General features: G+C 43.0%; 1 protein-coding gene across 1 annotated transcript in view; it reads right to left on the minus strand.

The window, feature by feature from the left end:
* The window catches only part of LOC104303618 (transmembrane 9 superfamily member 2), a 39,156-nt gene that overhangs the window by 17,531 nt on the left and 6,756 nt on the right, over positions 1-14,869 (minus strand). Inside the window, exons 6-10 of the mRNA XM_009904273.2 lie at positions 14,716-14,843; positions 11,922-12,033; positions 8,124-8,203; positions 6,058-6,166; positions 1,464-1,596 (exon numbers count right to left, since the gene is read on the minus strand). Coding sequence (XP_009902575.1) covers positions 1,464-1,596; positions 6,058-6,166; positions 8,124-8,203; positions 11,922-12,033; positions 14,716-14,843 — 562 coding nt within the window. The remainder of the gene's footprint in view (positions 1-1,463; positions 1,597-6,057; positions 6,167-8,123; positions 8,204-11,921; positions 12,034-14,715; positions 14,844-14,869) is intronic.

Raw genomic sequence — 14,869 nt, forward strand, 5'->3', positions numbered from 1 at the left:
GTTGATTAGATGGCGTTGTGTGATAGGTTGGACTTGATCTCAAATGTCACTTCCAACCTGGTTAATTCTATTCTATTCTACTTCCACCTCAGCTTTTGAACAGACAGATCCTTGTAATCAAAAGGCTGAAAAATAAAATGCCAGACAGATGAACAGTGACTCTGAACCATATTTCAGCTTGAAAAGTCTGCTCCTCCTCTAAGCATCCATGCTCAATACTTGTGCATGCTAAGTAACAAGGGAGCTTTAAGATGCATCATGAAAGACATCTGAGAGCAGCAGCTCTGCAGAAGCCAAAAGCTTTGACAGAGCTAAGGGCTGGGTTTTTGTTGTTGTTGGGAGGGGAAGCTGCTGGGGGTCTCTTTCAGGTTTTGGTGGCTTTTTTATTTGGTTTTGTGTTTTCATTTTTTTATATAAAGCTAGAAGATCTCTGAGGTATGGAGACACTTGCTTGAAGTTCCACAAAAGGCTCTCAGTGACCATTATGAACAACACTCGTGTCAAGAATACATCATCTTGAAAATAAGCCTCTTGAAAAGCTGCCTGTGTCTAAATTAATGGTAGAATCACAGAACAGGTAGAGGCCAGCCCGGAAATAGTCTCAGAAAAGAAGTTTGCCTGTGATCTCTAGTGGGAAGTTTTTGTTTTCAACCAGATTTCCCCCTCCCTTTCAATTTCTTTCTGTACTCCATGAGTTGCACGGGAAACTGGCAGTTAGCAAGCTGCAGAGTCCCAATCAATACTGCAAGACAAGTCCAACAAGAAGATTCTATTAATCTTGCAGCATCATGTAATGAATGGGGGGGGGGGGGGGAACAGCTGCTCTATGAAAGACCACAAAAATCTGAATACAACTTGGAGATCCTAATTGGAACCTTTCTTTTGTACTAAATATCAGTATGCACCCCACTTCTACTCTAGAGGAAGAAAAGGAATGCTCATATGCTTTATAGGGATCACATAATAAACCACCAGTTTGTGCCAGGTTACATCATCACAGGCATATATAGCTATTTATGGTAGGCTCTCCTAGTATCCCTCTGTTGTGTCAGTGTTATTTCATTGGCATGCATTCTTGCTCTCAATTCTGCATGGCTGCAGGCTGCGGTGTCAAACCTATTAGAAAGTGTCCTGAGAACATTAAAAGCTTTGATTATGTGTCTTTGAACTTGCATTATTGGGTCCTTAGATAACTTACACCATGACAAACTGGGTTTGTTTTGTTTTATAAAGCAGCTTGTAACCAGGAGGCTTCATTGCTGCAATCATGAAGGATCTGAATTAGCCCAGGACATTTTGAATGACATTGATTAACAAAAGCATTATGAAACTATCCAGGTTGTTATGAAACAGAAGGAATATTTTCTTTAAGGAAGGACTTCAAGTTCCAAGACATTTGTTTGATGACATCTTTCTTCCACTGTTACAGCCCAAACACATCACCTCAATAGAAGTTTACTTACATAAAGTAATAAATGTCATAATGAATATTTGTGTTCCTTGGCCCAAAAAGACAGACAGTAACATTCCCTTCCTTGGAGGTCTGAACACATCTCCATGAACCAGCTTCCAGCCAAATTCCTCTTGGGCATCTTCCTGTATAAAATAGGCAAGGTCTTTAGCAAAGATACATAACACAGTAGTGAATTAACACACACATAAAAAGATGCAAAATACATATTTAAAGTTTAATTAATTTCCAATTTAGATCCAAAGTGAGACTAATTGCATGTGATTCATCACTCATTGATTTTGTAACCACCCCTAATGGTTCAGTGAAAGAAAAAGGCAGGGTTTATCAAGAAAACCCTCATCTCAGAGCAAGGAAACAACAAAATGTAATTAGCCAAACCATGTAACATCAGTCTAAGTTTAAAACTAAAAGCACAGCAGTTAATTTAACTTGGATTATAGTATTTCATTCTAGTTCAAGCATTTCTCCTTTTTGCTTCCATTACAAAGCCTATCAGTCTCAATGACAATAGTGAGAAGAGGGAAATGCTCCCTGCATTCCAGAAGAAGATCATCTGCTCCTTAGAATCACTAGGAGCAAGTACCTAAACTTCCCCTGGTGCAGCTTGAGGCCATTACTTCTTGTCCTGTCATTAGTTACTTAGCAGAAGAGGCCAACACCAGTCTCACTCCCACCTCCCTTCAGGTAGCTGTATAGAGCAGTGAGGTCTCCCCTCAGTCTCCTCCTCTTCAGGCTAAACAACCCCAGCTCCCTCAGCTGCTCTTCACCAGCCCTGTTCTCCAGACTTTTCCCCAGCTTCCTTGCCCTTCTCTAGACCTGCTCCAGGACCTCAATGTTCTTCTTGGAAGAAGAGCCCCACAACTGAACTCAGTATTCAAGGTGTGGCCTCACCAGTGCTGAGCACAGGCAGACAATCACTGCCCTGCTCCTGCTGGCCACAACATTTCTGATACAGTCTAGGAAGCTGTTGGCCTTCTTGGCCACCAATGTACAAAGAACTCAGCAATATTTTATACTGCTAGCTTTTACTGTTTAAAAGTTGAGGAGAAGAACTGTACAACTAATCCATGTAGGAAACTACATTTTATAGTTACAAAAAAACCCCAAACTTTTGAATCCTGGCCAATATGCTAAAAACAAGTATGTCAGAGTAATGTTTAAGTGCAGTAATCCTCACCTCATCCATTGTTTTAGCCTAGTTCTCAAAATATTTGACAAAGATTTAAGGCCTTTACACTCAAGTGGTCAGGATCAAAAAGACTTTTAAAAAGGAGGAGCAGAGTTTTACCTCTCACCCTTGAAAAGATATTGAAGTGAGTTCATTTTGGGGATCTTTTCTTAGTCAAAAGACCCTGTAAGTAATAGAATGCTTTCTAAACACTTTACTCATGTGCATCTCACCAAAAGCCAGTGAACCTTTAATGCATCATAATCATTGGCTTGGGCATTGATCTCTTTTCAAGCAGAATCCCCCAGCACTCCCTAAGTGTGAGATGCTGGCTTGTTTCACTGCAGCTTCTCAGCCCAGGTCCTCTTTTGCACACGTATTTCACACCTTATTAAATCAGCTCCCTGAACTGCAACAGATCTTTAAGTCACTTACAACTGGCAAGAACATTAAAAAAAAACAACCCAAAAGTGTGGGGTTTTTTTTTGAAAGTCACACCTATCCCTGCTGTTATCCATAAAAAAACAACACACACAAATCAAGCTCCCACAAGTCTTGCTCTTTATCACATTAAGAATGACCAGCTAATAAAGACAACACAGCACAAGATACTGAACGTAATTTAATTGCGAGATCAAACAGGGAGCTTCACAAAAACAATCAGTTAAAGGATGGGGAGAAAAAAACCAAACCCACATTCTTCCACTTTAATTACTCTCTGGATTTGCACTACCAAAAGATTAAAATATCAAACCCACAAAAGAAGAACAAAAGTACTTTCAGATGTTTTAGTTTCAATGGGAAACATTTCTGTGGATTTCAAGATACTGCTTTATCAAGATAGAAAGCGACAACAGTGGAAATGCAAACCTTTGTAGTATCTGACATTTCCCATCTTTGGCTTGCAGATACCACTTATGCCAATAAAAAAAGAGTAATTTATTCTCTCAGCCTTTCACTCAGGGTCAACTGGTCAAGTCTCCAGCTCACAACCAGTTATATTCTCTTCCACCAAGACAGCGGACACTGGTGACCTGCCCCTTTCCCACTTCAGGAGTATATCCATAGGATGGCTTAGGTTGGAAAGGACCTTAGAAATCATCTACTCCAACCTCCCTGCTGCGGGCAGGGCCATCTCTCAAATGAATTTGGTTGCTCAAGGCTTCATTCAACCTGGCCTGGAACACCTCCAGGGAGAAAGCATCCACGACCTCCCTGAGCAACCTGTTCTGAGTCTCACCACCCTCATACTGAAGAGCTTCTTCCTAAGATCCAGTCGAAACCTACTCTGCCTCAGCCTCAAACCATTCCCCCTTGTCCTGTTTCTAGACACCCTTATGAGAAGTCCCTCTCCAGCCTTCCTGTAGGATACCTTCAGGAATTGGAAAGCAGCTCCAAGGTTCCCCCCAGAGTCTCCTCTTCCCTAGGCTAACAACCCCAGCTCCCTCAGCCTATCCTCACAGCAGAGGTGCTCCAGCCCTCAGATCATCTTTGTGGTCCTCCAGTACTCCAACAGTTTCCTGTCCTTCTTATGCTGGGGACATGAGAACTGCACACAGCATTCAAGGTGAGGTCTCACAAGAGCAAAGGGGAAGACTCACCTCTCTTGACCTGCTGGCCACACTCCTCTTTATGCAGCCCAGACACAATTTGCTTTCCAGGCTGCATGAGGGCACTGCTGGCTCATGGCGAGCTTCTCAATCAACACCCCCCAAGTTTTTTACTCCAGGGCTACTCTCAACCCACTCTGCACCCAGCCTGGATTTGTGCCTGGGATTGGCCTGACCCTGATGCACTTTGACTGGTTGAATCTCATGCAGTTTGCCACTTCTCAAAGCTGTCAAGATCCTTCTGGATGGCACCCCTGCCCTCAAGAGAGGGCAGCACACCAGCTCTCTAAAGAAACCCACAGCAGGTTCAGTCCCTCCATTAACAATGATCAGCAGAACTACTACATATTTAAAACAAACCAACCGACCATGCACACACACACATAATTTACACACACCAAGCAGCTCCAGCACAGCTTAGGAATCAGCTGTGTTGCACAGGAACTGCTAACTGGAGACAAAGTATGTGATTCTACCACACTTTCTAGCTACAGACAAAAGGCAACATCACATTGTGTTGATCAGAACCTCTCCCATAGCATTCAGCAAGACAGCTACTGATCCCCACACTAATTTCACTCCATTATTGGCTGTTAGTTTAACTTTTGCTCCTTCCTGCACTAATCACCTGATGTAGGTTGGGGGTTTTTTTAGTGTGTCACACTGCATCATACTTCTCATGAAATTCAGACCACACACCTTCCAAACTTCACAAGCCACTTATTAGCACACTCACTTCCTGGACAAGCTCTCCTACAAACTACTTAAAAAGAAATAATCTCTTCAGGATTGGAAAAATCACAGCAACTCAGCATCATAGGGCAGCTTCATTGCAATGGGGACATTATCTGGATGCAGCAGTTTCAAGCCTGATCTTCTGAAGAAGGAAAAAACCCCACAGGTATCAATAACAAGAACTGTTCTCTTCACAAGTTCAGACTATTAAAAAAAAGCATTTTTAGACAGAATATATGCCCAAATGGGTAGGAAAGTGTTTGCTCTTGTGCTACAAATGTCTCTACAAGAGATCCAAGCACAGATCCTGTGCTAAGGCCACACAGCATGACTTAAAACAGGGCCACACTGACAAAGAATCTCACATATAATCTCAGGTTGCCAGAGTCACCCCATTGCTCAATGGCTGGTGCTGGAAGAAAGCTCTGGAAGTCATCTTGTCCAACCTCCCACCTAAAGCAGGGTAACCAGAACTATGTCCAGGGGACTTCTGAGTATCTCCAAGGATGGAAAGTCCATAAATACATTGGGTGGTTAGGTCAGTGTCATACCACCAGCTACACATTCAGACTGACTCCATAACACAACCATAGGACTCAGGAGCAATGGCCACATCCTGATGGTGAACCAGTGCCAGAACACTTTCCAATATCTGCACTGTGTTTGTGGCTTCTGGGAGGCTGTCAAACTATTTATTAGAAGGAAGAGGCTTTCCTTGGTTGAGACCTTGGAAGAACCAGACTCACATTTCAAATAGGAGTTTGGTCACTACCAAAAAGTTTCTATGAACCACTCCACAGACTTTTAAAACCTGAAGTCTGTCCTTGCATACAAGCAGCTCATCAAATGAGGCTAGAAAAGTAAGACTGTCACATGTATCCAAGGATTCCTGCTGTTACAAAAGCTGAAATAGCAAGAAAGCTGTTTTTAACCCCCAGCTATACTAGCATGTATCAAAATCCTGGCAGTTCTCCATGTCTTCAGACTGTATGCAGTATTAATTGATAGCCATCACTATCACCAGGAACAAAAACCATGTGCCCATGTAAAAGCTGTGTTATCTTACTCACAGAAGAGTCAATCTGGTTGTATCTTGCAATGTCTTTATGAAGAGTCCTCAGAATGATCATGGCCACCATGCCAGATAAGAAGAGAACAATTACGAGGGAATTCATTATGCTGTAGGCAAAGAAAAATTCAGGCTTTCAATTCACTTAGTCAGGTTTCAGGAGGTGCACTACAATTCACAGCACATGTACAGCTCAGGTCTGAGGAACAGCCTTAGATACCCACACTTCAGTCATCCAGACTTTTAGCTGCTAACACAACCTGTGTCCTGTTAGCTAGGAAACTTCTCTGACAACAGAGAAGCCCCCAGGTACTTAGCACTGGTGAGACCACAACTGAAGTACTGGGGTCAGTTTTGGGGTCCTCACTCCAAGAAGGACATGAAGGTGCTGGAGGGGGTTCAGAGAAGAGCCATGAAGCTGGTGAAGGGTCTGGAGAACAGACTTGGTGAGGGGAAGCTGAGGCAACTGGGGTTGTTTAGCCTGAAGGAGACCGAGGAGAGATACACTGCACTGGTTAGGCCACACCTTGAGTCCTCTGTCCAGTTCTGGGCCCCTCAGTTTAGGAAAGATGTTGACTTGCTGGAACATGTCCAGAGAAGGGCAACTAAGTTGGTGAGGGGTTTGGAACACAAGCCCTACGAGGAGAGGCTGAGGGAGCTAGGGTTGCTTAGCCTGGAGAAGAGATGGTTCAGGGAAGACCATATTGCTCTCTACAGCTCCCTGAAGGGAGGTTGTAGCCAGGTGGGGGTTGGTCTTCTCTCTTGGACAACCAGCACCAGAACAAGAGGACACAGTCTCAAGCTGGTTGAAAAGGTCTCTTCCAACCTGGTTTATTCTATTCTCATTGCTCTCTACAGCTACCTGAGAGGAGGATGGAGCCAGGTGTGTGTCAGTCTCTTCTCCCTAATAACAGGTAATAGGAGGAGAGGAAATGGCTTCAAGTTGCCTCAGGGGAGGTTTAAGTTGGGCATTAGAAGAAGCTTCTTGACTGGAAGGGTTCTCAAAGCCTGGAATAGGCTCCCTAGGAAGGTGGTTGAAACCTCATTTTCTGGAGGTGTTTCAAAGAGGCAGAGATGTGGTGCTGAGGGCCCTGGTTTAGCATTAGACTTGGCAGAGTTAGAGAATGGTTGGAGTCCATGATCTTAAAAGTCTTTTCCAAGCAAAACCATTCTATGAAACCCTTCTGAATGAGGGGATGCAGTGTAGCTAGTTAACCTCATGAGGACTTACTAGGCTAACATTTGAGTTAGTATTTTCCCACCTGCAGAAGATAAACTGGTGTGTATACCTTCCTGGTTTCTTAGGAGACAGAAGTGGAAAGAATAGCATTTTCTGACAGACTGTTAACTCTCAAGATAGCTGCATATTGGTTTTCCTTATCTTCCTCCTCATGCAGCTCAGAATTTCCCTGATGAAACAGCTACAGCTCTTAAAGCAAACTTTGTTGAGTAGATTTTACATTAACCAACAAAATCCACATCATGCCATTTCATATTTTGTAGAGCCATTTAATCAGATGAGCCCTTTGTGAGCACTTCAGATTGCAAACATGACACTTGAAGAGAAATTACCAACTCACTCAGTACCATTTGCATGGTACAGAGGGAAATAGGAGCTTTTCACACACATCTTGTACTCATAAAAGCCCTTCTTTTTACTGTTAGCAGCTGCTGAGCACCAAACACGTAGTGCACACACATACCTCTCACTTGGCAGTGAGAGAAAGCCAGACAGTAACAAGAACACCACAGAGCAGCACTGTCTCAAAAAATGGAGAGGAAAAAACCCAAAACTTTTACTGAATGGAGATGATAAAGGAAAATGATGGAAGCTGCTTTCCTTTTGGACACCAATGATGCATTCTTTTGCTGTAATGGAATACTACTCACTTGCTCTCAAGAGATGAAAGCCTGATGAAAGTCACTTCACACATGAAAACATGAAAGTTTTGCCTGGAAACTACAAACTTGGCTCGACCTCAGCATTAGTTAAACATCCCTAGCAGCACAAATAATTTTCTTTGTGATCCCTTACAAGGTTAATCACTGAATAAATGCAAACCTTACCTAAACCACTGGATGTTTGTATGTGGCATGGACTCCAAAATGTAGTCCCATCTGGAAGCCCACTTAATATTGTTCTTTTCCTACAAAGAAATTAAAGAGCAATTAATAGAAACAAGTACAAGGTTGCTGCAGTGTAAGGGGGAATAAACACATCAAATGCCTTCCACAAACCTCCTATTCTGCATTAACATTTAAGTCTGGTATCAGTCCTGGATGTTAGGCCTCCCTCTCGCATTAGTTCATCTCTTGAGCCTCTCAAAGATTATCTTGTTTATTGAAATCTTCCATCCATACCTTCAACTGAGGCTTCACTTAGCCTCCTCTTTGTGATTTGGCGTGTAGCTGCCTGCAGCTCCCAAAGGCATGCAGAACAACAGTCATGCCATGACTGCAAGACACTCCCAGCACAGCACACTGATCTTGACACCTCAGCTTTGTTAAACACACTCTTCAATCAGCATTTCTAGCTTTCCCTGGAATTGTTCTCTCATCATCTTGAATGTATTTCACACAGGCTTCCTCACCTCCCCTTCCATAATGCTGGCTGATACAGACTGTTTTCCACTCTGATTCTTTGCAGATAACTTTCATTTCCACATACCCCTGTGAAGCTTTTAAGAACTAAGTCAGAAACTTCCACCTTCAAAGATGCTTCCATTCTCCTGCTTCTCTTCCTCTAAACACTTCATGCAAGAGCTAGAAAATCATCACTTGTTTCTCACCCCCAAGCCTTGTCCTCTACCGCTCATCTCATAGGATGGCACTCCTGCTGTCCTGCTAGCAAATTCTATCACCTGACTTGTTATAGGATAGAATAAACCAGGTTGGAAGAGACCTTTGAGATCAAGCCAACCTATTATCCAACACCATCTAATCAACTAAACCATGGCACCAAGCACCCCATCCAGTCTCCTCTTAAACACCTCCAGTGATGGGGACTCCACCACTTCCCTGGGCAGCACATTCCAATGGCCAATCTCTGTTTCTGTGAAGAATTTCTTCCTAACATCCACCCTAAACCTCCCCAGCACAGCTTGAGACTGTGTCCTCTTGTTCTGGTGCTGCTTGCCTGGGAGAAGAGACCAACCCCACCTGGCTACACCCTCCATTCAGGTAGCTGTAGACAGCAATAAGGTCCCCCATGAGCCTCTTCTCCAGGCTAAGCAATCCCAGCTTCCTCAGCCTCTCCTCATAGGGCTTATAGTCCTCATAGGACTGGCACAAAGTTCTGCTGAACTTCATTTAATCACCAGGTGACAAGTTAGTCTCCAGCTTAGACTTTGTAAGTTCTGACTCACATTCTGGAAGAAGAGCACAGAACAATGAAGGACTGCACCTACACAAGGAGGCTGAAATTGCTCTTTATCAGTCCAATCAGTAGTTGCAGCAGTTCATAGCTAGCTGGGGCAGTTTCAGAAGGGTGTTCTAAAGTTTGCTACTAAAGTAACAAACTGCTCACATGTTTGCATTTTTGTACACTTGTGTACTAAACATTAGAGGCAGGATCATGTACACAGAGCCAAATACCTTGCTCCTATCAGAATCAAAGAGTGGTAGGGGTTGGAAGGCATCTCTGAAGATCATCAAGTCCAACCCCTGTGCAAAAGCAGGGTCACCCAGAACAGGTCACACAGGAAAGCATCCAGGCCACATTTTGAGTGTCTCCAGAGGACTCTACAGCCTCTTTGGGTAGCCTGTTCCAGGGCTCCAACACCCTTGAAGTCAAAAGGTTTTTCCTTACATACAAGTGAAGCCTCCTGTGTTCTAGGTGGTGTACATTGTCTTTTGTCCTATGACTGGGCATCACTGAACAGCCCAGCCTCACCTCCTCCTGACCTCCACCCTTTAGCTACTGATCAGCATTGATAAGATTCCCTCTCAGGCTGCTCTTCTCCAGGCTAAACAGCCCCACATCTCAGCCTCTACTACTAAGACAGATGCCCCAACACCCTCAGCATCTTCATGGCCCTCCATTAGACTCTTTCCAATAGCCCCCTCTGTCTTTTGAGCTAGGGAGTCCAGAACTGGACACAAGACTCCAGATGTGTCCTTACCAGAGCAGAGGGGAAGGAGACCCTCCCTCAAGCTTCTGGCCACACTCTTCTTGTAGCACCCCAGAATGCCACTGGTCCACTTGGCCCCAAGGCACGTTGCTGGCTCATGGTGAACTTCTTGTCCACCAGCACTCCCAGCTCCTTCTCCACAGAGCTGCTTTCCAGCAGGTCACCCCTCACCTGTACTGCTACAGGGGGTTATTCCTCCCTAGGTGCAGAACCTTACACTTGCCCTTCTTGAACTCCATGAAGTTCACCTCTGCCCAGCTCTTTAGCCTGTCCAGGTCTCCCTGAAAGGGAGCACAACCTGACTGGATGCCAGCCACTCCTCCCAGTTTTGGGTTATCAGCACACTTGCTGAGAGTGCACTGCAACTTCATCCAGGATGAAGGATGATACTGAACAAGGCTTTCAATGAATTGAATCAGACATGACAGTTTTCTCACCAGAAGTCTGCTGCCATGTTAGAGAGGACCATAAGCCAGTTACCCACTTGACTGATTTCTGCATTCAGGCTTGACTGAAACTCAAGTTCTCCTGTTTAAAAAGACTTTTCACTGATAAATACTCTTCTTTTATGTCATTTTGAAACTACTGCTGAAAGCACACTAGGCATTACTTCAAATGAAGCAGCTTTGCAGTGCCTGGCCATTGAGATACACTGAGCACCACCTGCTGGAAGCATCCCAACCCCACAGGGCAGCTGCTCCCTTGTTCTGCAGTACAGAGCAGGAGAGGAGTTTGGAGTCCCAGCACCCAGCAGGTCACATGAATAACCACTCAAAGCTGCAATCCTGAGCTGCAATTCATCATCAGGATTCAAACACAATGTTAATTTTACTACATGAATGAGCCTCCTGTCTATTAAGAGAGTCTAAGGAGGACTGGGTGTCTCAAGGGAAAAGGAACAGGATACAGAGCCTTGCACCTCAAGGTCATTGGTTCAAATCAACTTCAATTTGGTAGAGTGAAAACTCTTACCATATGACAGCTGCTCAAATGCCTATACAACTGGTGGTCTCAAGACTGTGAGACTGGGGTCTTACATCAGGAAAACAATGATGCTTTTGGAACAGAGTGAAACCAAGGTACAAGGGTCTGAAGTTAGCTTGCATCAAGTCATTCTCACTCCCATACAAGGCTCCCTGTCCATACTGGGGTAAAGACCCTCATTTCCTCCTGTTTAAGTAGTAACACGCTGAATAAAGCATTAGAGAATCAGCAAACATTAGAGTATTAACTCTGAAAGATAAATGGACACCCACTCAGAAAGCAGCTAGTGAATAAAAGCAATGCAAAGTGAGACAAAACCTGCAATTTCACTACAAAACCACAACTGTACAACATGCTGAAGCCATTGTTTAACACAAAAGCATCTCCAAATAGATTATAAACATTTCTTCCATCTGAGACTCAGTACCCAGACTGAACTCTAAAAACAAAGCATACCTCAAGGACGACAACTCTCACAGCTGTTCAGTCTATTACCTTTCCAGTAGTAATAAACCAATGCAACAAAAGGTCTTTGCTTATTCATGCCAAGTGTCACTTAAACTACAGCACTGTTATTTCTGTGATTCTGTAATGAAGTAGGAACAGGTTTGGGGAAAACCACTTCAACAAGACCATCCTTATGGAATTTATACTTCTTTAACCCAGTTCATGGCTATTAGCAAATCATCCACTAGTTGTGATTTCATTCTTCTGAGAAGTGACCCATTCATGCAACAGATTCATTACTTACTTCGAATGTCACAGAATAGGTGTAGATCAAATTCAGCTTATTGGTGAATTCTCCAGGAATCTCCATAGGTGGACCTTCACAGCTTAAGTTGTTCTCATCTGTATGTTTGTAGCTAAGAAGGGGGGGGGGGAGGAACCCACAATAAAACAGTTAAATAAAGCTGCTAAATAAAACTAAATAAAACTGTTCTACAGGATGAATTTTCACTAACTCTTTTCTAAAGCAGTTAAAACAAGTTTTATTAAGAAACAAAACAACCCACAAAAGGCCAAAACAAACCCAAAAGCCACCAAACCAGGAGAGCTGTAGATATCACTTAATGCTGGACTAGATGAACCTCGAGGTCCTTTCCAACCTGTGTTCTATGAATCACTTTGTACCAACTTCTTTGAAAATCTGCCCTTTCTTTTTTTTTTTTTTCCTGCTGTTTGTTCTTCTGCCAACAGAGGTCAGAGGTCTTAAAATATGTTTTTAGTAAGACTTGTGTTTGTAGCTAAAGATATCAGAAAAATAAAACCATGTATAGAATGAGGTATCATTATTCAAAAACTTCTCTAAGTGCCTTGAAGCCATGCCAGAACTGAATACGAGTTCTCACTTGTAGCAAAAGAAAACACTCCCCAGAAAGTATCCTAGGGATTTGGATTTTGGACACCATCCTGCATTCAGTTAGTATCTGTTCACATTTCTAGGCAGTTGAGAGCATTATAGGCAAAGTTGTTGGCTAAGCCTGTGGGAGACGAGAAGACTGCACACTTCCAAAGGTCATTACCCTGCTCACTTTTCTGCCATGATCAGAGTGAAGTCCTGGTCCTAAGCTAAAATTCTCTTTGATTATCCAAGCTGTGAAGTCTGGAGATTTTGACCTGGTAAGACAGTATTTTTTAACACACAATATCTCTTTTCTGCCAATATACCTCCTTGTCACAACAGACTGCCTTACTGGTGAGGGACTTCACCTCACAGTGTGCTTCTCAGTAAGGCAGGCAGAGAACTTCTTAGCAATCTCTCAGAGGTTCTCACCCTCCCTCAAGTTTCACAGGGAAAAGAGTGTTTATTTTATTTTGGGGGACTTGGGAGTGACTTTTAAAATTATTATTACTACTACTATTATTTCTTTTACACTGGGGCAACAGAAATGACAGTGGGAACCCTTCTATTTTCCACTTCTATACAAATGGTCTAATTTCACCCCTTGTCAGTCTCACGTCCTCTGAAAGCACAGAACAACTCAGACCAGTATTTTACATTCTGAAGTTCAAAAACGCAAACCCTTCTCTGCAGTACTTTAAGCAACACTGCAGCTATAAAAGCACAAAGAACCCTTAAGATTTGCTTGAATCCACCTCCTGTGAACCTCCTCTGACACTGGAAAAACAGCTTCTCACTCACCCCCTCTTGGGCAAGATTTACACAATTTTGATAAACAATTCCACCTTGTGTGTTGTTGTATGAAAAAAAACCCAAATCAAACCATAAGATAATAAAAGCTTTCATGAAAGGCCTGTAGTGTTCCAACCACTAGTCCTCCCCCATCAAGAGAGCTTCAAGGTTGAAGCAAAGCCCCAAGACAAAATTGAGGTTATGTGCAACCTAACTGTGCCCTCTTGTGGCCTGCACCACTAAAGGACAAACTCTCACATGAAAAAAAATAAAGGAGGTTGGTAAAAACCTTATTGCCACCATCTCAGAGCAGATGTAAATGGAAGGAATGAACTTGCATAGCAAGTGTAATTCACTGGAAACACACTATGCCATTGCAACAGAAAAAAAAACCCAAGTCATCTACCACGTGCCTGTGTGACTTGAGAGACTGTGGTAGCATAATTTAAGAACATACTTGATCTCTGTAGAGTTTAGCTATAAAAAGCAACCTACTTGGAAATTTTCTAAGTGGACTGCAGTTTTCAAATATAGGTAAGTTTGAACTGTGCATGAACAAACTGACAAAGTGATCACTTAGGTCTGTTTCTGTTGCAGCTCCTTTCTGGTCAACACAGAAACAAAGAAGCTAATGCTTTAGAAAATAAATTCATCTTCTTAGGGAAATTATCCATTGTTTCTGCTGTTCTGAATAGCAATATTAACTTGATGTTCAACCTACACCTCAGCATCCAAAGCAACAGAGGACACCTGTAACAAATGCTGTACATCCAAAGTAGATTTGGGAGGCAGCGCAGCAATGGTTAGAGGACATGGGAAACTGCCACCCAGCAAAAGTATGTTTCTCAGTGTCTTCAAATATTTAGAAGAAAGTAATGTGCACCCAGATGTGATCAATAAAAACATGAGAAAGCTTTTATTGTTTGTGTCAGGTACTAAGTCTGCATAAGTAGCTTTTCTACCAGGAGAGACTTTGGGGAATGTTTTAAAAGCAAAGTTAAATGACATTAACAGTTGTAGAACTGCTCTTTGTAAATACAGTTCCAACCATGAAGCACAGAATAGCAGGGGTTGGAAGGGACCTTTGGAGGTATCTAGCCCAAACCCTCTGCTAAAGCAAGATCACCTAGATCAGGTTGCCTAGGCTCATGGCCAGACAGGTTTGGAATATCTCCAGAGAAGGAGACTCCACAACCTCTCTGGGCAGCCTGCTCCAGTGCTCCAGCAGCCTCAAGGTAAAGTAGTATTCCTCCATGTTCAGATATACCTGATGAACTACTAAGCCAAAAGCTTTACCAGAATACAGAACAATCAGATCCTCAGAACTTACTGACACCAAGTAACTTTTCTAAGTTTGCAGTACTGTTAGGACTCTCTAATACCAGAACTTGCTTCTTTAATGCACAATTACCTTTGAGGTCTCAGTCTTGCCATTACCAGTCTTGCACCAGGCCAGTTTTCATCCTTCCCACTGTGGTACATGATTGTTATGTCAACGTGGTTGAAGAGGTAGAAAGTATTCTTCTTGTTAAACTCTGACTGCAAAATATCATCAAGAGATTAAG

This window comes from Dryobates pubescens, chromosome 18 (genome assembly GCF_014839835.1).
Source record: "Dryobates pubescens isolate bDryPub1 chromosome 18, bDryPub1.pri, whole genome shotgun sequence".
NCBI lineage: Eukaryota > Metazoa > Chordata > Aves > Piciformes > Picidae > Dryobates > Dryobates pubescens.